Source organism: Boleophthalmus pectinirostris, unplaced genomic scaffold (assembly GCF_026225935.1).
Source record: "Boleophthalmus pectinirostris isolate CB_2022bp ecotype Guang Dong unplaced genomic scaffold, ASM2622593v1 HiC_scaffold_4, whole genome shotgun sequence".
Taxonomy (NCBI): Eukaryota; Metazoa; Chordata; class Actinopteri; order Gobiiformes; family Gobiidae; genus Boleophthalmus; species Boleophthalmus pectinirostris.
Window position 1 is genome coordinate 28,909,675 of NW_026571353.1, and position 25,619 is coordinate 28,935,293.

The following is a 25,619-nucleotide window of genomic DNA, read 5'->3' on the forward strand; positions in this document are numbered from 1 at the left end:
GGACGCGTTAGTATGCTGGCTGTTGTTACCGTTACCACCACGGGGCTTACAAACTAATTGCGGTGAATAATCAGGAAGCTTGGAATGCATAAGGCAAAGTGAGGAATAACGCTGGACCACTGCAAACCATTTTAAATCAAATACAAAATCCGATACGGCATCTTTAACCAACAGCCCTGCGATGAAATGGGCACATTTTTTCCGCTCAAGAACGAGAAATAACTAGAGTTGTTGTGGAATATGAGAGCCGAACAGCCGCATTGACTTTAAGTGGCCGTGTTGTTGCTGTAGCTACAATTGATTGATGTATTTGTCAAAGAGGACAGCCCTGTTCACTTATGATGGCCGAGTCTGCCCATAAAACATTTCCTGTGTGGATGTGTGTGTAGAGTGTGCGGGTGTGTGCGAGTGTGGGGGTGTGTATACGCTCTGTGTGGGTGTGTGTGTGTATGTATAGTGTGTGTGTTGTATTTTTTCACGATGGATGGAGAGTGTGCGGCGTGTTGACAGCTAATCAGTCTACCTCAGTGCAGCTCACCTGTTAAGAGCTTGGCACTCTCAGATACGATCGCCCACATGTAGATAAACACATAAGCAGTGTTGGGAAGTAACTGAATACATGTACCAAGAAAATGTATCCTGAATGCTCATATCGTGATATCTTATCGTCAAAGTTCTCACAATAACATCGTGGACCATCACAATATATCGAATTACAAGTCTCTTTTCTTAAATTAAGAGTTATGGTGCAGCAATAGCTCAAAAAAAATGATCCTTTGCTCCATTTCAGTGCAGACTACAAAATGAAATTACAGTTTTAAGCATTTTTAAGTCTTTGTTTTTTGGATAAAGTCTTGTCAAGGCATTTAAGAGGAAAAAGTATTGTAATAAATGTCATACCGTGTGATGTACATCGTGAAAATATCGTACAGAGAGATTTGGATATTGTTACATTCCTAGTAACTGTATTCGAGTACAGTTACTTTTTTATTTGGTGGTAGTTACTATGGATGTAATAATAACCAAAATATCGTGATGTCGTATCGTCAAAATTCTCACAATAATATCGTGGACCATCACAATATATCGAATTACAAGTCTCTTTTCTTAAATTAAGAGTTATGGTGCAGCAATAGCTCAAAAAAAAAAGACAGAGGGAACTACATAGACCATGATCCTTTGCACCATTTCAGTGTAGACTACAAGAAGAAATAACAGTTCTACGCACTCAAGGCATTTAAGACGAAAAAGTATCGCAATAAATATTGTACCGTGAGACGTATATCGTGAAAATATCGTATTGAGAGATTCGGATATTGTTACATCCCTTATCGTGAGCTTTCCCACGATATCGCAATAAATATCGTACCATGAGGTTCACACCGTGATGATATCGTATCGTGAGACTTGGATATCGTTACACCGCTAGTAACTGTATTAGAGTACGGTAATTTTTTTATTTGGTGGTAGTTACTAGGGATGTAACAATAACCGAAATATTGTGATATCGTATCGTCAAAAGTCTCACAATAATATCGTAGACTGTTACAATATATCGACTTACAAGTTCCTTAGCTTAAATACATTGTTTTACAGTAGCACTAGCTATTAAACATCGGTAACTACATATCCCATGATTCATTTCAGCGCAGGCAACTTGAAGAAATATTTTTTTTACTTGAATTCTTGAGATTATGACAGTAATTCACACCAAATCCTATCTACAATTACATCAGCCTCTCCAAACTATCGCAATAAATATTGTACCGTGAGATGCATATCGTGATAATATCGTACCGAGAGATTTGGATATAGTTACATTCCTAAAATCGAAGAAATACATACATGGCGGAACCTGATCACATAATTTAGGCTTTGAACGGCTTAATATTACAGAGAAAAATATAAAACATATCTCTTGTGGCGTGTGCAAGTGTGATTTTTTTCTTCTCTGATCAGCTATAAATAAATCCATAACTGGGAAACAAAAATTAAGATGTTTTTAATCCTATATAGCGTGTTTAAATTCAGAATACAGTGCTTTGATTGAACCATGTATCAAAAGTATGTAGCAAAATACATTTTAATTCAGTATTCAGTATTCTATAACTAAACACATTTTCAATATTTTCTTCCCATCACTGAACAAAAACAAGTCTTAAAGTGCATATGACAGTTTTATCACTTCTTTTTGTGGGATAGTGCATGCGTAGTTCCTATAAAAGTGAAAGCTACAATTTTTATACAGTATTTGAATAAAATATATCCAACCAATCATTTCCAAAAACAAAGATTCAAATGTGAGAGCAGTAAATGTGCGTTTAGGGACACAGGAGATGGAAGATCTTTTCTTATTGTGTGATTTTGTACAACAGTTTTGGCTTGATATTCAGTCAGGGGGATTCAGTTTGTTCCTCGAACCAGTAAAGAAGTTAAATTTTTATTCTGAGAGTTAATAATGAGACTGGGTATGGTATCAATAATTTACTGCTTTTAGGTATATCCATTTTATTCACAAATGCTGTTTAAGAAAAGAACAATCGACCTCAAGCTTTTAATTAAATCATTGAGCTTAATTGAAAGTAAAGAGGCTGGTTTTCTTGTGTCCTTTTGAACGATTTTGATTTACTTAAATAAACTAGAGCTTTTAAATCCACCTGTATTTGTTGATATTCTATTATTGTCTTGCCTTAATTTAGTTTTAACAATTTATTACCACTTTGACTGTATTGTATATGGTTCGCTATTTTTTAGTATTCGAAAATTTGCTATTAAAAAATAAAATATGGTAAATACGTATACACCAGTCATTTGTCAGTTTGTGAAGATTTTGTTAAATAAAATAGCTGAAAATAGAATAAATAGTGCCATGTTCTTAAAGAAAATCCCTACCTGTGTCAACAAAATGCAAAATTAAGAAAAAAGAGAAAAGATTAAGGAACAATTACACTCAAAGAACAAATTTTTCTGACAATTTATACATTGATTCATCAAAACAAAGGTACTGATGTGTATTTTTAGTTGTCAAATCATAACTATGACTGTAAATTAGATGGTCGCAGTCATGAAAATACCACTACTTATGTCATATCTGCTGCCCATGTCCAACCAGAAAGTAAAAATTTTACCAAAACTAGAGAAAGTAGGCACGATTTTTGGTTCTAAATCTAAAATAAAGTATTTTAGCTACATTTTATGAAATTTATACTCTAACCTGTCATATGCACTTTTCTTATTTTCAGCATTTTTCATAATACGTCCAATCATAAAACCATATCTTACCATCGACGCCATGGAAACGAGCACATTGCGGCCGAGGGTGTTGAAGGGGTTCCCGGCGATCGCCATGGCAACAGACTGATTGATGGGCGGGATGTTTTCAAGGTCATCGTCCGGTCCCCCAGACTTGTTTTTCCCGCCTCGGCTGTCACAAACTGCACAGGTGAACAGATGTGAAGAAAGTTGTTAAGTTTAAAATATGGTTTGGGTAAAGGAAGACTGACCACAGATATTTAATTGTTCATTGTTGAGTGTTCATAAAAGTCTAATCGTAAGGAGTAGGGATGTAACAATACCCAAATCTTTCAGTACGATATTATCACAATATGCATCTCACGGTACAATATTTATTACGATATTTTGGAGAGGCTGATATAATTGTAGATAGGACACTTTTTTCCATTTAAAAAACTTCGACAAGATTTTGGTGCGAATTATTACGTCATAATCCCAAGAATTCAAGTAAAAACATATTTCTTCATGTTCACTGAAATGAATCATGGGATATGTAGTTCCTGATGTTCATAAGCGCATTTAAGCAAAGGAACTTGTAATTCAATATATTGTGACAGAGCACGATATTATTGTGAGACTTTTTGACGATACAGTATCACGATATTTTGGTTATTGTTACATCCCTAGTAAGGAGGGTTCAAACAGGGCCCGGGAGAGATCGCTAGATTGCTCAGACATACATTGATGACATCCAAAACCTCTTCAGTCACGTTTTTGCTGAAAGAACAATGTTATAATTTGGTAGAAAAATCCAAAAAGTCGATTTTGTATAATACCCCCTCTTCAATAAAGCATGAACAAAGACTCGATTAATAATGAACAGACAAATAATTTATTAAGAATGATTCAGGCTTAGTACCGACTTGGAAAGGTTAGGAGATTAATGAATGGAGTGGACCTTTGTTCCCACAGCTTTATGTTACCAACCTTAACTAAAATCTCAATCTCAAATGAATAGTAATTAATAAACTATTTGTTCATTACTAATTAAATCTTTGGTCGTGCTTTATTAAGGCTATTAAAAGTGTAGTCAATATAAAGTGTTACTAATTATCATTCAGTTATATGTTCATACAATTTCTTTTAAAAGAGGGCTAGTCTTGTTGCTCAGAGGCGGCGCTACCATTAGGCAAAATCAGGCGGCTGCACTGGGCCCCCAAACCTGGAGGGGCCCCCAAACAATTGCCCTCAGTGACACGAATGGCTGAGGCTTCAGAACAATTTGATTTTCTCTCAATATGACATTAAATAACAGTAGTTTACTTTTACAATAGTCATAAGAAAAATAATAATAATCATATGTAATGGATGTAAACAAAAATGTAATTGTACTAGCAAAAAAATAAAAATCTACTTTCAGCTCTGGTTTCCAATCCACCGTAACTCAAATAAATAGAGATGTGCATGTCTCAAGAACAATGGAGAAAAACAGACAATACATTTATTAAAAAAACAAAACAAAAACTGTGCATTATAGTGAGGGCCCCAAACTCAAATTCGCCTAGGGCCCCCAAATTGCTAACTCCACCACTGTTGTTGCTAAGGTACATTTAGAGTGAAAATATTACTCCAAAATTAATATTAAACACATTGCAACATATATAATGGTGGGCGATGTCAGGCCTGAATATAAAACTGTACTCTAAAAAAGCAGTAAAATGTGTGTACTGTACCAGTGAAGTCCAGATAATTAGTGGAGTCGATAATGATGCCCACAAGAGGGAGGTAGAGAGCAGCCACTTTAGCTCTGACTTCAGGTTTCACACAGCGTTGGTCCAGATCGTGAGTGCACAGCAGACTGTAAACAGCATTAATGGCTTTTCTTTGCACCTTCGCTCTGCACACACAAACAAATACACAAATATAAACAGTAAGTACAAGCTGTAATCCGTGTATCATTCGTTCATCAAAATGAAACCAAAAATATGAAAACGAAAAAAAAACAAAAAAAAAAACATCTATTTTCTTCATTATTTGTCTCCAAAACCAAAATGAAAAAAACGGATGACGATTTGTTTTTTCAGGTTTCGATTTTGTGTTTAAATGAATAATTGAAAAAATGGAGGCTGGCCATTTCCCGTTTCAGTGACTTAAACTGCGATGTCGGACTGAACCAGGACTAAAACAGGATTAAACCAGGACTGACCCAGTACTGAGTGTCGGGACGGGCCTGGAGGTGCCCACCAACGTAAACTGTCAGGTGATCAGAACTGAGACCAGGACTGAAACCGGGACCAGACCAGAACTGAGACCAGGACTGAAACCGGGACCAGACCAGGACTGAGACCAGGACTGAAACAGGGACCAGACCAGAACTGAGACCAGGACTGAAACCGGGACCAGACCAGGACTGAGACCAGGACTGAAACAGGGACCAGACCAGAACTGAGACCAGGACTGAAACCGGGACCAGACCAGGACTGAGACCAGGACTGAAACAGGGACCAGACCAGGACTGAGACCAGGACTAAAACCTGGGACCAGACCAGGACTGAGACCAGGAGTGAGACCAGGACTGAGACCGGGACCAGACCAGGACTGAGACCGGGACCAGACCGGGACTGAGAACGGGACCACACCGGGACTGAGACCAGGACCAGACCGGGACTGAGACCGGGACCAGACCGGGACTAGGACTGAGACAGGGACCAGACCGGGACTGAGACCGGGACCAGACCGGGACTAGGACTGAGACAGGGACCAGACCGGGACTGAGACCGGGACCAGACCGGGACTAGGACTGAGACAGGGACCAGACCGAGACTGAGACCGGGATCAGACCAGGACTGACGCCGGTTTAGTCCTGGTTTAGTCCTGGTTTAGTCCTGATTTATTCTTGGTTTATACTTGGATCAGTCCTGGTTCAGTCCTGGTTTAGACCTGTTTTAGTCCTGATTTAGTCCTGATTTAGTCCTGTTTTAGTCCTGATTTAGACTTGGATCAGTCCTAGTTCAGTCCTGGTTTAGTTCCGTTTTAGTCCTGGTTCAGTCTTGGTTCAGTCCTGCATCGCAGTTTAAGTCACGTAAACGGGAAACGGCCGTTATACCGCTTTTTCCATTATTCATTTAAACACAAAATCGAAAACTGAAAAAACTAATTGTTATCCGTTTTTTCATTTTGGTTTTGGAGACAAATAATGTCAAAAACTGTTATTTGTTCGTTTTCTTATTTTTGGTTTTATTTTGAAGAACAAATGAACGAATGATACACGGATTGGTTAGGGCTGAAAATCTGACACAAATCAATACTTAAACTAATATTAAAACTAGATACTCATTTGAACAGGTGTCGTTACTAAAAAAGGCACATCCACTGGACACAAATGAACCTTTCCTGAATAGTTTGAGAATGATTTTGAGCTGTGTCAGAACATGTATAAGATTAAGATTTGAGATATAAGACCACATGGTAATATAAAAGAAAGTACTGATTTAATGTTGAAAATGGCATAAACAATTTTGATTATCGAGTCTATTCCTTAGTCTCGAAATCCCTTAGAAATTCCTAACATCATAAAAACCTACCGTATAAAATTTGTTGACCTGGTTTATGGTTAATATCTGTGTAATTACTTGCCCACATGAAACACAAACTGGCACTAACGTCTACTCAGTCAGCATAAATAAACAAAAGTGAATTATTTTTTTCCACAATAGCTTCAGAAAGTGGTGCCATTATTCAACCCCAAAGACATGATTGTTGTCAGTTGAAAGCACTTTAAGCCATGCAATTAATATGACAAGTCTGTGGAGACAATCCCTAACAAATAATGATAAGGTTCAACATTTTGTGGATAAAAGTTTCAAAAACAATCTTCCAAAAACATTGATTCTCCATAGAGTTTTACAAACCCCTGCCCTGCATCGGAAATTATGTTTAAAATGTGCACTCAACCGATCCATGGGTTTCAGAATGATGAAAAGGTAGGACTGTTGTCATAGCGACTAACAATTCAAGACAAAAAATGTTGCATATAGAAAAATCCGTGTATTATTCGTTCATTCGTTCTTCAATATAAAACCAAAAATAAGAAAACGAAACAACAACTGTTTTCTTCATTATTTGTCTCCAAAACCAAAATGAAAAAACAGATAATGATTTGTTTTTTCAGTTTTCAATTTTGTGTTTAAATGAATAATGGAAAAAACGGATAATAGCCGTTTCCCGTTTACGTGACTTAAACTGCGATGCCGGACTGAACCAGGACTGAACCAGGAGTAAAACAGGACTAAACCAGGACTAAACCAAGACTAAACCATGTCTAACCAGGACTAAACCGTTTTCAGTCCTGGTCTGGTCCCTGGCCTCAGTCCCGGCCTCAGTTCCGGTTTCAGCTCTGGTCAGATCTCGGCCTAAGTCCTGGTCTCAGTCCCGGTCTGGTTCCAGTTTGGTCCCGGACCTGTTTTAGTCCTGGTTTAAGCCCTGGTCTCAGTCCGTACGTGGCGCAAAAGTCCGGCATCGCAGTTTAAGTCACGGAAACAGGAAACAATTACTTTAAACACAAAATCGAAAACTGAAAAAATCAATCGTTATCTGTTTTTTCTTTTGAGTTTTGGAGACAAATAATGAAGAAAATAGTTGTTTTTTCATTTTCTTATTTTTGGCTTTATATAGAAAAACGAATGAACGAATGATACATGGATTTAGAAACATATTTTATTGATCCAGAGCAAAATTATATAAAAAGAAACTGAAACCCATGAATTAATGAGTTTCAGCTCTTGTTAAATGGCTCCATTCTGAGGAGGGTGGAAAATTCAAAGATATAATATTTAGTTTTGAAATGTTAAACTTCTGAAACCCAAGATTACAGCCTTGGGTTTGACCTGCATTTTGCCAGAACGAGTCGTGTGTGAACAAAACCAGAACTGCTTTCACGCATTTTCGTGCAAGTTTTGAATGAACTGGCCCCACAGTAAGTCTCGGACCTGATCCAGATTTACTCCCCTGCGCGCGCTCTGAGATCCGAGGGCCAGCTCCTGCTCGTGGTGCCTAAAACGAGACTTAAAACCAGGAGAACAGGGCCTTATCTGTGGTCGGCCCCAGACTCTGGAACGTTCTGCCCCTCCACGTCCAAACAGCCCCCACAGTGGAGAGTTTTAAGTTTCATCTTAAAACCCACTTTTATTCTCTGGCTTTTAAGACCGCGTGAGTTGTGTGGTCCTCTGTGTCTTTTATTTATTCTATATTATTTGATTTGATTTATTTATTCTTACTATTTACTGCTATTTTATGATTTTATGTTTTTTGCTTTAATTTGCTTTTTATTGGTTTTATTGTTTTAGGACTGGTATTATTATTATTATTATTATTATTATTATTTTATTATTTATTATTATTTTATTTATTTTATTTTATTTTATTATTTATTATTATTATTATTATTATTATTATTATTATTATTATTATTATTATTATTATTATTATTATTATTATTTTTATTTTATTTTTTTATTATTATTATTATTATATTTTTTTTTATTATTTTATTTGTTGTTGTTGTTGTTGTTGTTTATTTATTTATTTATCATTGCATTTGTATAGCGCCTTTTCAAGATACCCGAAGCACTTTACAGTTCATTGTTTATTCACTCCATACTTGGTGGTGGTAAGTCAGTATTGTAGCCACAGCTGCCCTGCGACAGGCTGACAGAAGTGAGGCTGCCAATCTGCGCCATCGGCCCCTCCGACCACCACCATCACTCACGCACACACCACTTTCATACTAGGCAATGTGGGTGTAGGTGTCTTGCCTAAGGACACAGCAACAGTTTTTGCGACTGGTGCCCCACTGTGGCCCTGCTTAGCTTTGGTATGACCAAATTTGAGCAATTCACCTTTTTGTTGTCTTCATTTTATGATCTCTGTGCAGCACTTTAGAAACTGCTTTGTTTGTAAAATGTGCTATATAAATAAAGTGGATTTGGATTTTTTATTTATCAATTTCCAATAAATGATAAATCACAAATACGCTGAGAAAGTTTATGTGTGAATAAAGCCAGAAAACTTGACAAACAAGTGAATGCGGTTGTAAAAATCATTTTCAGCTTTTATCTAAAATTAAACCTATCTTTTAAATCATTTGAACAGATCACGCACGCTTTTATCTCCTCTCGTTTAAATTACTGTAATGCATTTTTCTCTGGCATCAGCCACCGCGCACTTTCCCGCTTACAGTTGGTCCAAAATTCTGCAGCGCGACTTTTAACTGGAACCAAAAAACGTGAGCCCATTGCCCCGATTTTAGCGTCATTGCATTTGCTTCTAGTTCATTTTAAAGTTGATTTTAAGATGTTATTGATTGTTTTTAAAGAGTTGACTGGACTGGCCCCACAGTAAGTCTCGGACCTCATCAAAATTTAGACCCCTGCTCGCGCTCTGAGGTCCTAGAGCCAGACCAAACTTAGAACCAGGGGGGACAGGGGGACAATTTTTCAATGTAAAATCAATAGACGCATCAAGAATCTCAGACTTCTGGTCATTGTGCAGTGCATACTGGGAAGGATTTTCCAAAAAAGTGAGCATCAAACCGCCATGTTTGTTTTCCCAGTGGGATGCGTCTATTGTCAAAGCCGATCTTTTCAAGTCTTTTGAAACATATCGCTTTAGTTTCTGGTTCTGATATTGTCATATTTTCGTTTTGGGATTCGGACATTGTAATTGTGTGGTTGTTGGATCCTAACAGCGGAAACCGGCTTGAGAAATTAGTTTGCGGACTCCATAAATGCAAAAGGGCGCTCTACATACAAAATGTTCGCTGCAAACACGGGATGATTTAGGCAGTCAAAGGTTTCATTTTTCGTCCTTCCTGTTGATCAATACTGCCCATCGCCTTCACCTTTCACAATTTTTCAATTCCGTTGGGAAGGGAAACAGTTTGAACAGAGGTTTGCCATCACACAGATCTGATTCCCTTTTGCATTTATGGAGTTCGCAAACAAATTTCTTGAGCCGTTTTCCGTTGTTAGGACATCCAACAACCACATAATTACAATGTCCGAATCCCAAAACTAAAATATGACAATATCAGAACCAGAAACAAAAGCGATATGTTTCAAAAGACTTGAAAAGATGGGCTTTGTCAACAGACGCATCCCACTGGGAAAACAAACATGGCGGTTTGATGCTGACTTTTTCGGAAAATCCTTCCCAGTTTGCATTGCGCGATGATCGGAAGTCCGAGATTCTTGATGCGTCTATTGGAAACAGAGTCAATGGAGCCGCAAGTGCCCCCATGTTCTCTTCCTATTTGGAACGTGGCGGGTAGCGGGTTAACCATGTCCATTTATATAAACAGTCTTTGTTTTCTCGCCAATTTACTGGAAGCAATGTGTGAATGGGGCTTTACATTACAGTGATGATTTGTCTAAGTGTGTCTGTGTGTGTGTTGGAATGAGCAGAGTGCAGCCAGTATCTCACCCCTCTGACTCCATGTCCAGGGCAGCGTTGAGTTCAGTCAGGAGCAGACCGGTCAGATAGTGCTGCTGTTTAAACTCATGAGAGAGTTCAAACAGAGCCAAGAACCTCTGCTGCTCCTGGAAACTGCCAGAACTCTGAAATACAAAGAAGGAATTATTTAAAAGACTGATTCAAGAAAAACAAAGTATCAAAGAAACACGCAGCAAGACATAATATTTCAGCAACATTAAGCGTAAACATTTCCTCTTTGAAATCATCAAATCGTTTGTCAAATCAACATCTTGTAAGTTTGGGAAAATAAAAAGAAAACACCACCACACAGCGCTGTAGTGGCTCACTTCAATGAAACAGCAATACTGAAAAATCTGAAGAAACATGGGATTTTACATTATATATTTATTTATGTATGCTATAAATGATCATATGTACAGTATATTTAATGCTTTTGTTATCGGGTTGTTGCGATGATAGCAAAGGTGAATGTCTTTTTTTGTGATATTTGCATTTTATCAGGCCTGTTGATAGAAATTTGGGGACCCGGGGCAAGAAGACTCACTCTAATATTAACAAGGGATGTAACAATAACTGAAATATTGTGATATCGTATCGTCAAAGTTCTCACAATAATATCGTGGACCATCACAATATATCGAATTACAAGTTTCTTTGCTTAAATTAAGAGTTATGGTGCAGCAAAAACTAAAAGAAGACAGAGGGAACTACATAGACCATGATCCTTTGCTCCATTTCAGTGCAGACTACATGAAGAAATAACAGTTCTAAGCACTTTTAAGTTTAGTTCTTTGGATTAAGCCTTGTCAAGGTATTTTAAGAGGAAAAAGTAGCATATTAGTGTCCACAAAATATTGCAATAAATATCATACTGTGAGATGTATATTGTGAAAACTGAGAAATTTGGATATTGTTACATCCCTAATCGTGAGCCTCCCCATTATATCGTGAGCTTTCCCACGATATCCCAATAAATATTTTATCGTTAAACTTGGATATCATTACACCCCTAACATTAATTAATATAAATGGATTAATATTTGACTCCCCTGTTTGCTATTGAAAGCTACTATTTGCTGTAAGTTTATTAGATTTTTTTCACCTGTACCTGTGGCAGATGTAAAATAACATGTAACTGAGTCCAAGCAGTTTCCGCTGTGGATCAATAAAGTGTGCGTGAGTCTAACCAGTTCAGAAGCTGATAAACAGTTATTAAGGGGAAAAAAAGTAAAGAGTTATAATTAACCTCATTTCTATAATAAAAATACACAAAATCAATGATGTTATTATCACTGTTTTGGGTTGTCGGTATGAAGAAATACATGTTAACATAATTCACTGCATCAAACTCTGAGAAAACTTTGCAGACGATAAGTGATACAGAAATTGCTCCGACATTTGGAAACCATCTTGGAAATTATTATTGAGTGACATTTGTCTTTTTTTAAATGTCCAAAACAGACTTCCTCATAATCAAGCTTGAATGAACGTATTTGTCATATCAGATTGATATGTTCTGGCCTCAAACAGACTAAACCAGTGGTCTCCAACATTTTTCCTCTGGTGAGCTACCTTTACAAGATGACAACGCCAGAGAGCTACTCATTTTAGCAGTCGCAAGAAATTGAGAAAGTGGAAGGGCTATAGCAAGCCTTAGATGGGGTATGGTTAGATGTCTAGTAAAGATAAACCATTATCAATTCATTACTGCACAACTTTGGCATCACAATGACATATTTACAATGATAATCAGCTTTTAGTGATTAAGCACAATACATAATTTAGAAATCCTTTGGCGAGCTACTTGTAAAGGGGCTGGAGAACTATTGATAACTCCCGAGCTACAGGTTGGACACCCCTGGGCTAAACTATTATATAATCAGCCCCATTTCTATAATCTATCTATTAATGCAAGGAGCGTCTGTCTGTGTCTCCTCCTGTTTGTTTGTCTGTTCCACGTAAAACTCTCGAACCACTCATATATGGGAAATATAAAAAAAAAACATCCATTTAAAGGAACTGTAGCCAGCGTTCGTTTTTTAAAAAGGTACGACAGTGGTCCCTCGTTTATCGCGGGGGTTACGTTCTAAAAATAACCCGCAATAGATGAAATCCGCAAAGTAGTCAGTTTTATATTTTACAATTATTATATCTGTTTTAAGGCTGTAAACCCCCTCACCACACACTTTATACACTTTTCTCAGACAGGACAGTTACAGCCCTTTTTGCATCCTTCTTAAAACTTATAGCTGCTGTCGTCCTCATGTTCTTTTCCTCCTTCTTTATGTAACGAACCGAAGATTAATTTATTCTGTAATGGAGTCCCACAGCGCAGAGTCCTGCACGGGCAGTACAGCACCACACCTGCCCGTCAACCCGAGATTATATCAAACTTTTGCTCTGCATACGCCATGGACTGAACCAAGACTAAACCAGGACTAACCCAGGACTAACCAGGACTAACCTAGGATTGATTGCAGGACTGAAGAGGAGGACTAAACCAAGACTGAATTAGGACTAAAACAGGACTAAAACAGGACTAAAACAGGACTAAACCAGGACTAAACCGGAACTGAAACAGGACTAAACCGGAACTGAAACAGGACTAAACCGGAACTGAAACAGGACTCACTGTCGGGACGGGCTCGGAGGTGACTGCAGGAGAAAGGACCGGTGCAGAGCTCCAGACCTCACGGAGGTAAGCGCGACACGCTTACCACACGCTTTGCAGACACCCTGCTTCAGTGTTCTCTCTCTTAAGTCCAAGATTAGTCCTGGTTTAGTCCTGACCCACCCGTGTGTTATTACTACCCGCCCGTAATACGGAATACACGTTCATACGCTGTGAAAATGAAAAAAGCATGCAAAATTGCACTAAAACAAATCTGCGAAACAGCGAGACCGCGTAAGGTGAACTGTGATATAGCGAGGGACGACTGTACAATCACAACTGAACCTGGGTTGTCAGTGCCTTAACCTGATACACAGAGGAAAAACTTCGCACAGATAAGTGATACAGAAATTGCTCCAACATTTGAAAACCATCTTGGATATTTTGGTGGTGCAGAGGACTGACTGAGTGACTTTTGTTTGTTTTAAATGTTCTATACGGACCCCCTCAAGTCTGAAATGAAGCTTACATCTTACAAACTTACAAATAGTTTCTTTAAAAGTACGTTTATCATAATTCACTCCACTATTCACTCTACTATAAAGAAAACTGTCTGAAATGAAGGTTTAATTTATGTGTTTATCGTGTGTAATTAATACTTTTTGGGTCAAACATACAGTTACTAATGAAGAAATGCAAACTATTATAATCAACCCAATTTCTATAAACTAAAAAAAACTAAAAATAGCCAAAAACATACTAGTATCACAACTGAAACTGGGTCAGCGCCTTAGACTGATAGACAGACAGACAGATAGACGGATAGGTGATGTTTATGGAATTTAAAATCAAAATCTTACCTATAGTTCCTTTAAAAATACGTAGAAATACATGTTATCATAACGAGAAAACTTGGCACAGGGAGATAAGTGATACAGAAATTGCTCCGACATTTGAAAACCATCTCGGACATTACGGTGGCGCGGAGAGTGAGTGAAAGGACGGGTGATCATTGTGAGTGGCGTGTTGACAGACCTGAGAGGAGATGGACGGACAGGGGGAGGCGGGAGCTGAGGCCGGGCTGCTGAAGAAAAGGCTCAGGTTCAGGTAGTGCTCGTGACTGCACAAGATCCTCAGGAACTCCAGACGCATGCTGATCAGGGTGGGCATGGACACGCTCTTGGACGTCATCTACAAGGAAAGATCACGTAGAGAATATATTTAGAAAGGGAAATGAATCTAAGAAGAAGATGTGAACCTAATAGTGAATGAAAGTGATTAAGGTGAAAAGTATTGTCATTAGAATTAAGATATGTTCAAATGCTAATCAGGTGCTTAACTATGCTGAAAGAGAGACGGCCAAGAGACATCAGGGGCATAATAATCACCCATAATGATGTTAACTAGTAAAAAAGACCAGGGTAAATGAACTCTGAATCTCCTCCCTTTGTTCAAAAGTTCAAAGTTAGATTTATTGTCAATTTCTTCACATGTACTAGACATATAAAGGAACTGAAATTGCGTTTCTCTCTAACCCAGGCATGTCCAAACTATGGCCTGTGAGCCAAATGCGGCCCTCAGACAAATTTTTCTTGGCCCTCAGGCTTCTAGGTGAACTGGCCCAAATTATCTTGGATCAATAAAAAAATTAACTTTTTACTTCAAGTTTTTTGAAAATCTACCTTGATAAAGTGAATATTTAATGTGTGTGTGTGGTTTTAAGGATCTTGGCAAGAATAAAGACTGATAGGTCATTCTAACGTGTTAAACATGCACATACCGTATTTTCCGGGCTATTAGGCGCTCTGGATTATAAAACGCACTGCCATAGAATGGTCTATATTCAAACTTTTTTCAAAAATAAACCACAAAGGACTTTAAATGAAACACAACAGTTCAGAGGGTCACTTGGACTTTGTTTGGCGCGTTCGCGGTGACTCTGGGCTTTGTTCAGTTGTGGCGTGTAGGGAGGTGCTGTCTGGGACCAACGGATTGTCGGCGTGTTCGCAGTGACTCAGTTGTTCAGTTTTGTCTAGAAGTGGCACACTGCACTCGCTTTTTCGGTTCTTTCCTCCGTTCCGTTCCTCGTCTGCGTGGAGTGATGAGTGTGGCTTCGGGTGTTTTTCGCTGTAGTTTACTGAAGTCGTGCTGAGACACCCGACTGGATTCGTGTATAGGGCGCTCTGGATTGTGGGGCGCGCAGACGTTTTTTGATGAGGTTGGAGGCTTATGAGCGCGCCTAATAACCCGCAAAATACGGTATTTAAATTATTCACTGTATTGAGCACCAGTCTGCGGCTCTCGATCAGCCCTCTCCTTCATCTTTGTTTAGATATGTAGCCCAAGATGAAAAAAGTTTGGACACTCCTGCTCTAACCCATGCAGAATAAATACATTTGGGACTGAACTTTAAAAAACTATACTTTATTATGTCAAAAAATATATGTATTCTTAGTTGACATTACAGTAGACACAATATTTATGTTTTGTTTCTGTTCTGTTTTTTTTTTTTTATCGCCATTTTCCCCCCACCCTGATGCTAAAACGTTGTAAAACATCGTAAAGAGATTCAACCAAATATCCCTTTGGCTGTGGACTTCAGAGTAGTTTATATCCTAGTGTCTCAAGTCAGTACCATTAAATTGAAAATGGCTCCTGGAACGTTTTGATTGCAGAAACAGTGCCCAGAAGACCACTGCATTGATCTGCTTAAAATCAAGATTCAAATCGAGATTCAAAACACACCCCTGGTAATGATAACAACACATTGGAATTGTTTAGCGTCTCTCAAGACTCTCAAAGTGCTTCACAGAGCATCAGTCTTTCACTCGACACTCGGTGGTGGTGAAACTATTGTCACCACAGCTGCCCTGGGACAGACTGACAGAAGCAAGGCTGCCAATCTGTGAAATTGGCCCTCTCCGACCACTTAGACACTATATTCATATTAGTTTTTTTTTTTGGTGTTACCCTGATTACAGTATTAATGGAAACTAAAATGTTAAGCTGTGATATTTAGTTTTATTGCAGGCAATGTTATAGTATCTTGTATATGTGGTAAACTGTGACTATTTAAATTTTGATTAAACTATGACACAGGTTTTGTTCCTGTGATTTATAATCAGCTGAGACTTATATATTAAAATTTTCATACTGACAGCCTCAAGAGGGCGTTTTATGCTTGTGTGTCAGTATCTGCTCCTCCTATTACTCCTGCACCACTGTCTCTTCGCTCTACTGCGCATGTCTCCTGCAGAAAAAGCCACTGTCCTGCTGCAAGTAGTGAAATATTCAGCCAAAAACAGTAATCGAGCAGCAGAAAAAAAGTCTGAAGTGAGCGAGAAACTTGTGAGGGACTGGCGGGATGTGGGGATGGAGAACACAGCTTCACGGGAACCAGGAGAGTGAGCCATGCAACTTTCCTGGAAGTCAATGGATGGATCGACAAAGCACAGACTTCAGTGACACTGAACCCATCCTGTCGGGATCCGGAGCGGCTGGAATAATTCTAACTGGAACTGATGCTGAGTGTGATGCTATGCAGAAGAGGAAGCGGGGCTCCATTTACCCCCAGAGGAGGCGGAGTTGCTCAGAAGTGACACCGAGGATGAAGGATTGAATGGAGAGTTTGGTAAACTTGTTCTTTTCTGACGTCTATGTTATAGTTATCTGAAGAACTGTTCATATGTTACATTAACAGTGTTGTTTTCTATTCTGTTGTTATTACTGTAACTTGCCTTTCAAGATGAAATGTCGGTTCCTGGTCACTGATTTTATAAAATAAATTCCCCCAAAAAGTGCGACTTATAATCTGGTGCAATTTATATATGTTTTTTTCTTTCTTCTTTGGCTGGTGTGGTACTTTAATGGTGTAATACATGGCCTTAGACAAAAAAGCATTAAAAGCACACAAACTAATAACAAAGATGTAATTAAGCAGTTATTATTATACATTTTACTATTGACTGGCTATTAGTATGTGGTCCCTAAACTTGAGTGTTACCTTTATTTTATGAATCTACAAACCAAAATGCTAAATCAAATGATGAAATCTTATACCTGGTTGCAGTAGTTTTTCACCAGCAGAAACACAAATCCCCGGTCCATGAGAGACAGCAGGTCGTACAGGAAGAAGGCCAGGCTGATGTTGACTTTCTCCGCTTGTTCCACCTCCTGAAACAACAGCAATCAACAAACACCAATCAGCAGAACACTCTGATTGGATCTGGCTGCGCGTGAGCCTGTGCAAGCTGAGTTTTTGATACCACATAGGCAAATATAATTAGCACAGTAAGCTCCCTATTGTTTGGAGGACATAGACAACATGTACACCTGCTCAAGGGAACCAAAGCTCCTCTGGTAAAGCTGTTGACAAACCTAATATTCGGTAATTGCGATTATCTTATCTGAGTTTATTTTTATTTACCTTCTGCTGTTTGACCAGAATGGTGCAAATTTCCGCAGTAACCACGGAGACGATGGTGGTGATGTCATCTTTGAAGCGGTCGGAAAAGCGGCTTCTCCGAGGGACGTTTTGTTTGTCCAGTTGGGAGACATGCTGAGCCATGCTTTTCACCTGTCAACCAGACCAGCAAGTCATTTTCACATTTTAAATATAATGGGTGGATTTGAACGCTAAAAGAGGTCACAATCAAGATATGAACTAATATTAAAGGGCCCACATTATGCCATTTATTTGATTTATGTTATAATGTTGTTTCCTCGTCACAAACAGACCTGGAGTTGTGTTTCGTTTTATGTTTAACACAGGAACAATCTTTCTATTTTATTTTGTCTTATACATTTACATTTATATAATTATGTCTTATTTGATACTTGTCTCTTGCTGCCGTTTTTGCTACTTATTAAGAATTTATTATTACCATTTATATTTTCGCTCTCTTATTATTATTTTATATTGTGAGCTACTGTGTCCAAATAATTTCACTTGTGGATCAATAAAGTTTGTCTAAGTCTAAGTTTAAGAAATTGATCCACTGCGTTTTTTATACTCCATACACCTTCACTAGAATAATTTGGATCATTTCAGCCCTGGAATTGCACAACTCTACTAAACAAAAGGCAAAAGGTAGCTGTTAACTTGAAAACTGCCGCTTCATGACATCACAAGGTGGAACAGAGCATTTTGAGCTTTGGAAATGTAGACAGACTAATCATAATAGGAGGGCAGTAGCTCATTTGGTCGAGCGTTCGTCCACTGAGCCGAAGGTTAGCATAAAAAACATCACTGGTTGAGCGGTCAGATCCACTGAATTCGCAGTATTAGGATTCGTTCGCCTGACGGTGGGTGGGTACTTCTTAAAATTTTACCAATCGCTGTAATTTGGACGTGACGTATATAATGCTCTAAATCCCATAGTAAGAAGGGCAATAACGTATTTTCCTTTGATAAAATTCACCAAACATTCTTTTTGTTCTGGCTTTAAATCTCAGGAATCGTTGCCAACACAGAATGTCTGTCTTCATCTACATCCATCTCGACCGCTTTGTTTACTGTTGTGCTGTTCCACAAAAGGGACTCAGACAGGTGCTTGAGTTTGACGTCATGGCTTCACAGCTCTTCGCTGATTGGCCAGTGTGCGGTCTACGACTTCCAGGGTTCTTGCAAACAGTCTAGTGTATTCTGATTCCTGACCTAGTCGCTGAAGAGAAATTAAATTGAGTGTCTGTGTACACTGGTGTATGAATGTATGTGTGAATGGGTGAGTGGTTCCTTGTTGTACAGCGCTTTGAGAGCCTTGAAGGTGGAAAAGTGCTTTATAAAAATGTGACCATTTACCATTTTACCGTAAAGGGTTACTCAAACATATGTGAATGAAACAAAACACAACTGTGGGTATGTTTTGGAGGAGGCAACAATATTATAACATGGCTTAAAGCTCACAAGAGTCAGGTTTACTATGTACATTCCTCCTCAACATAATGTGGGTCAAATAATTATATGTATGTTGACCCCCTCTAACCAGGTTTACTTCGGATAACTCTAACTCTGACAGACATGTAGTTGCAGTTATTGTACTGTGATTTAAAAAAATACACATACTTTAATTAGATTCAAGTATCCTTCATGCAGGTATCAGTGTATTTGGTTTATCTAAAATACAAACCAGAAGCTCAAAGAAGAACCATGCATATTTGTAGGAGTTCTCTCTGCAGACGCCGGTGCTGACGACCATCTGTAAGGCCAGCTCCTCGTGGAACAGCTACAGGAGACACACGGGTTTATTCACTTATGAAATCACATTACATCATTAGAAAGTTATAATATATCTGAAGCCAGTCTGAAGGAGAGCTGATAGTGTATGGTTGAAAAATTTCACACACTGGAAATATCTGTGTTGTACTGCCCTCTGGTGGACACCGGTGGGAAGTGTTTCGTGTCCTGCGATAACCTGCTTTAAATAGTTTTATTGATTTCAGGCAGTTTATTTAAAGTCTAACCTTTGTCTGTAAATACATTTCCCACCATCTTATATTCTATATGCTTAGACTGTTAGGCAAAATACATGTTAAACTTCAGCCTTAAGCCCTTCGTTCTCTTTTGAGTTAATTTTGTGTTATTCATGAAGCACTGTAATTAATGATTATGCCAATTGACCAAAGAAAATACACCAATTAGATCTACAAAATATTTAAAGAGAGATGTATGTGGTTATTTGAAACTATTCAATGAAAACTAAATAAGATGTCTTTATTTTTATTTAGTTTAGTTGGTTTGTTTTACTTAAATAAAATATAGAACGCAGAACTTGTTTTTTTCAAGAGAATTAATAACTGGTGAAACATTCAATAAGAGGAAAAACAGAATATATTATAAGGCTCTTGTCAAAACCTTTTGCTGATGTTATATTTTTAAACTCGTATATTGTATTGTGCAGTGGTTCGTACCTTCCTGTTGGACGGCCTGGTGCTCCCTGCAGCGTTCTGGTTGTTCCCCTCGACGTAGGTCGACATGCGGCTGCCGGCGATGTTGTGACCCTGCACACACACACATGTTGGTTTTCTGTGCTTCTTGGGAACATTACATTGACATTCACTTCCTGGAGACCAATTCTAACTTTGGTCACTACTTGCCAAAGCTTAACCCATCTGTGTAATCCCTCAATCGTCCATAGGTTCCAAATGAAAATTCTGTCAACTGAACAAACATTTTAGAGTGAAGATGCTTTGTCAGTCATCCTAACAGCTTCTTCAGCTCTGGTCCAGTGCTGATGGGACACAAGTTAATAATTTGTTTATAATTATACTGTATACATGTGTGGTAGTTAGTTACTCAGCTCCTCCATTCAGACAGATGGAAGTGTCCATAGACTGTATAAAAACGTGGACTAAACGAGTGTGACGTCATTCATAGCGTTCGGCGTAGCTCAAGTGAAGCAAGTTTGGAGAAGGGCTCTATATTATGCATAGGATTTTTATGATGGACACAATAGTGAAAAAAAAACAAAACACCAGAATCACGTAGAATGGGTTAATATGAACATTTTAAGATCAAAATGACAAAGCCCACAGCAGTTGATAGATAGAACAGATAGAGGGGCCATAATACTCCAATGTAAGTCAAGAGTCAGAGCCAAGGTCATGCGAACTTTCAGTTTGGAACGTGGCAGCCAGTGCGTTAGTTATGTCCATTTATATATACAGTCTATGGCAGTGTCCAACCAGTAACCCGACCGGAACTGAAGAAGCCACGTGGATGAATGGTCAAAATGTCTTCACTTTTGTCCGGTTGACAGAATAAAAGTTTCATTGCTACTTAACCTAAACAGTAATTTATTTGTTGTTGATGTAATATTTAACATATAATTATGTCATGAGGACTATGAGGACTGTGAGGATTTTGATTTGAGTGTGTGTGTACTGATTTGGGTCCCCAGAATGTGATAATACCCATCCACACACACGCATATCTCCGTCACATTAAAGGAGATGGATGGATTCATTAGAGCAGCTGTCGAGCGGCCTATTACATTACCTAATGTACTGTGAGGCTGCTGAGTGCACCAGTAAGCAGGCGAGGAATTTACTAGAGCCTGTTTGTGTATATGATAAACTATTTATACAATATTTGAGTAGACCAGAGGATGGTTAGAGATAGTAGCTGGGAAAATAGCGGGAAAAAACGTATGTGTAATGAGGATACGCCTTTTTGGTTTATTCTGTTTTGGGGTGTATTCATATCATATCTGTTTATCATTTAAATCTGCAATTAACAATGTTTTTGCTGTCAAGAAGTCAGCGATTATTTTTTATTTAGTGTACTAATTTTACATTGGTAAAGAACATTTATTTTTATCTAAATGAAAGAAATTTGTCTCCAGGAGATAGTTACTGCTTCAGCAAAATGATTTCAGACTTAAGGCCAACGCACGTCTTTTGGCACAGGTCCAACCCACACATCAACACAAACTGAACACGGTCTTGAAAAGGCTTTAACACAACTCTTGTATGTCATAAATTAAAGTTTTATCTGCAGATTAGTTATTAAATGAGAGACACAGAGCAAGGCTGTGAGGGGAGAGGAAAGGCGGTGCTTTGAGCAGGTAATAGTTGCAGTGACAAGAGACAAGAGTTTCCCTGCACGGAGAGAAACGGGAGGGGAGGAGGTGCTGAACTGCTAAGTTGAATACCAGGCATGTGTGTACTCAGTGCATAAGTGCAAAATCCATGTGCTTCAAGCCATTTTACAACTCAACAAACCCTAGTCAAGCCACGGGGTCTATCGCCCAGTGTGTGCATGTGCATAGAACATAACATGATTAAACATAAAATATGTGCGTTGGCTTTTATTCATCTTGGATTCATTTATTTTTTCATTTTTTTATTACTGGTCCAAAAAATCTCAGAGCAAGGTCAACTCTCCAAAGATCTGACTGAGATTGCCTGCTGGCTTTTAAAAAAAAATAATGCTATACTGTGGAACATTCCAGCCAAAGCCATAACAACTCCATGGAGAAGCTGAATGATCCTACCAGAAAAGTTCAATAGGGAGTTTTTAATGTAATCTCATATCTGTTTACCTTGGCGAGTATATTCTGCACTTCATTGTCCTCTGCAGAGCTGTGAGGACCCGGGATGTCGGGGTTACTGCTGCTGCGGACCCTGGACTGCAGAAGCATATTCCCGATGGCAGAAGCTGTGACTCTGCTCATAGTGCTGAAGGGAAACGGCTCTATGGACGCCGTGATGGTTCCTGGACCTGGAGACATTTATAAACAGGAGAAACAGATTTTTTTCCTCATGTAGTTATTAGATTTTTGTAGTGTTCACACATTTCTGCTTCAAAACTTGCTTGTAAACGTTCTTACCTGAGATGTGTATGTCTTTTGGGGGGTCGGGCAGACAGAAGACCCAGTACAGGTATGTGGCTAAGAGGCAGTTTCGTCCCTGCTGGTCTCGGATCAGCTCCTGACTGTTGTGAAGACTGTTGACGATGGACACCACTGATTCAAATGCGATCTGGGCAAGGTTCGCTGTGAGACAAAAACAGACGCTCAATGTATGTTGTGTCTGAAAGACCAGACTAAAGCATTGACATATAATGGACGAAATGAACTGCTGCTTAGTATTCACAATATTACAAGAGAATTACAATTCATTTATGTCAAACATGAAGGATAAGATACTTTTTAGAGAGTTATAATTCAGTCACACAGAATGAAGCTGTCATGTAGGTACACTTTATATCATTAGACTTCTATCCTGCTTGGGTAACTGGTCGGGAGCAGAGGGTGACTACAATGCAATGCCCAAGGATCCAGGACTACTTAGGAAGAGGATCAGGTTGTGTTTTAGGTTGATGGGGGCATTACTTGTTCAAGAATGTTTGGAAAACTATTAGAGATGGTGCCCTGAGTTTATAAAGTAAATAATGGTATAGTCATGTAAACACGGCTCTATTTTTAGTCTGTGTTCACACTTTCATACTAGGTAAAGTTGCCTAAGGACACAACAGTTTTTACCACTGTTGTACCACTGTGGCACCTGGAATTCCCAGCAGTCTCCCATCTAAGTACTATCCAGGCCCAGCCCTGCTTAGCTTCTGAGATCCAGGTCTCTCTTGAAAAAGAGATTCTGAATCTCAATGGTAACTTAAAACTTAATCCAGGCTTTCACAAGGAGGTTTGCCCAAGAAACCTTAGGCCATAGTTTAGTTCTCGTTTAATGTAGGTTAAGTTCAGCTTTAGGTTAGTCACAATTGTGATGTGATGTGTGACTCAGCCTTCATCATACTGTATATATAGAATATATCATAATATATAATGTTTTATTTGCAAGTAAGCAAAGGGCAGTGGGCAGAGATAGGGGGTAGGAGAAAACCTAATTTCTCTGAGCAGTTAAGCCTCAAACGCAGGACAATATAGGATTACTCAAACATGCAAGGAGTAAACTTATGATGAGGGAACACCATTATAACATTAAAATCTGATAAAAGCCAATAATATAATCCATCCCCTTTAAGTTGCAGCCCTGACGTGGTTGCCTTCTCACCTGTCTGCCCAGCGATGACCATGGGCTGCATGATGAGAGTGAAGAGTTTGTCCAGGACCAGGTGGAGGAAGCTGACCAGAGGCTCCAGGCTGGAGGAGGACAGGGAGATGATGCTGAGTTTGAGCTCGTGCTCCAGTTTGTTTTCTGGGATCTTCTCATCTCGGACCCTCAGAGGGAACGTGGCCCCACCCTCCAGAGCGTGACACAGCGTGAAGAACCGCTCCAAGTGGTTATCCTGGAAAAGGTAATAAGACGTATTAAAAGATAGGTCCTGAACTATTTTAGTTGATTTGCAGTCATACCTGAGTGTGCACAGACGACACAGCCTGGATCTCAAGATTAAAAAGTCCTTTATGACTTTCCATCCATTTGACTGGGGGAACCTGAGGAGGGAGTTTCTGCAAAATGAGAAAAAATAAATATTATTATGTATTTATGTCTCCACTTAAACATTTAATTTGGTTTATGTTAAGAAATACATCAATAATACCACATTTTCAATCCTTCCCCACACTTGTAAGCTTCTTTATGGACATATAAATGGATAATAATTAGAGCCCGACCGATATGGATTTTGTTGTGGCCGATATGAAACCGATATAATGGGAGTTGGAGCTGCCGATAGCCGATATAATCACCGATATATTTAGTGATGTAAAAATTCACTGTAAATCTTGACTTGTTTAAAAAACTTAGGTTTGGCTCTAGTGGATTCTAAATTGGGTTTATTTAGGCAACATTTATTGTTGTTCTGCCTCTTTACATCATATTTACAGACAGTAGATTGGCCTAATGGCATTTTTGCATCACATTCTAGCTACTAGTGATGGGTATTCCGTTTTTTTTGGGAAAACCGGCTCTTTTGGCTCGGCTCACTAAAGCAGCTGGCTCTTTCGGCTCCCAAGCGACTCTTGAGATTGTTTTGTTGCAAGCAGGACTAAACCAAAACTGAACCAGGACTGAAAAAGGACTAAACCAGGACTAAAACAGATTTAAACCATGTGTGAAACAGGACTAAACCAGAACTTAACCAGGTCTGAGTGTCGGGACTCGGTTTCTATCTCTCTCCTGCACTCGAGCCCAAGATTAGTCCTGGTTTATTCATTTTATGCTGAACTGCAGCCAAATATTTTTTTTTAAATCCTGTGCACACGCATATTTCTGAAAGTTTCGTTTTCAGCCGCTGCTGCTGTCAAACTACGGGTCTACACGTGGCTTGAAGAGAAAAAGTGAGAAAAAGAGAAAACACGGCTCCCAATAAGAAACATGCTCCCGTTGTTCGCTTCAAAGAGCCGGTTCGATCGCGACCGACCCATAACTCCTAGCTAGTAAAGAAACTACCGCTATTAGCCTTTAGCCGTGCGCACAGCGGTAATTAATTATATGCATAAATGTGGATCATTCACACGTCTATTCACAGCTCATTTACATATCAATGCAGGTCCAGTAACAAATGTACGGACAATATAATCACTTTACAATAGACCAATAGAAAACAGCCTGTTTATGTGCGGGAGCTACAGCAGCTAATCGCTAACAAAACCTAAACTAGCTTCAAAGTCGATGTATTTCCAACACTCACATCACAAGTCTGCACTAATAAATGTCCTTTTAATCCAGACTCAAACCGATTGTCGTAAAAAGAATATAATCTCAGTGTTGCGCACCGCTGCGGGTGTAAACAAACACACGTGAGTGAAGTGACGTCACTCTGGGGGGGTGTGTTCAGGGACAGTACGGACACAGACACAGACAAATTACACCGCAGATA

The 25,619-nt window shown here is 38.9% G+C and overlaps 1 protein-coding gene across 1 annotated transcript in view; it reads right to left on the minus strand.

Moving 5' to 3' along the window:
* The window catches only part of dock8 (dedicator of cytokinesis 8), a 176,461-nt gene that overhangs the window by 58,607 nt on the left and 92,235 nt on the right, over positions 1 to 25,619 (minus strand). Inside the window, exons 19-30 of the mRNA XM_055161427.1 lie at positions 24,151 to 24,246; positions 23,849 to 24,083; positions 22,666 to 22,830; positions 22,378 to 22,556; positions 20,246 to 20,335; positions 19,465 to 19,560; positions 17,763 to 17,912; positions 17,396 to 17,509; positions 14,372 to 14,527; positions 10,714 to 10,847; positions 4,968 to 5,131; positions 3,283 to 3,434 (exon numbers count right to left, since the gene is read on the minus strand). Coding sequence (XP_055017402.1) covers positions 3,283 to 3,434; positions 4,968 to 5,131; positions 10,714 to 10,847; positions 14,372 to 14,527; positions 17,396 to 17,509; positions 17,763 to 17,912; positions 19,465 to 19,560; positions 20,246 to 20,335; positions 22,378 to 22,556; positions 22,666 to 22,830; positions 23,849 to 24,083; positions 24,151 to 24,246 — 1,731 coding nt within the window. The remainder of the gene's footprint in view (positions 1 to 3,282; positions 3,435 to 4,967; positions 5,132 to 10,713; positions 10,848 to 14,371; positions 14,528 to 17,395; positions 17,510 to 17,762; positions 17,913 to 19,464; positions 19,561 to 20,245; positions 20,336 to 22,377; positions 22,557 to 22,665; positions 22,831 to 23,848; positions 24,084 to 24,150; positions 24,247 to 25,619) is intronic.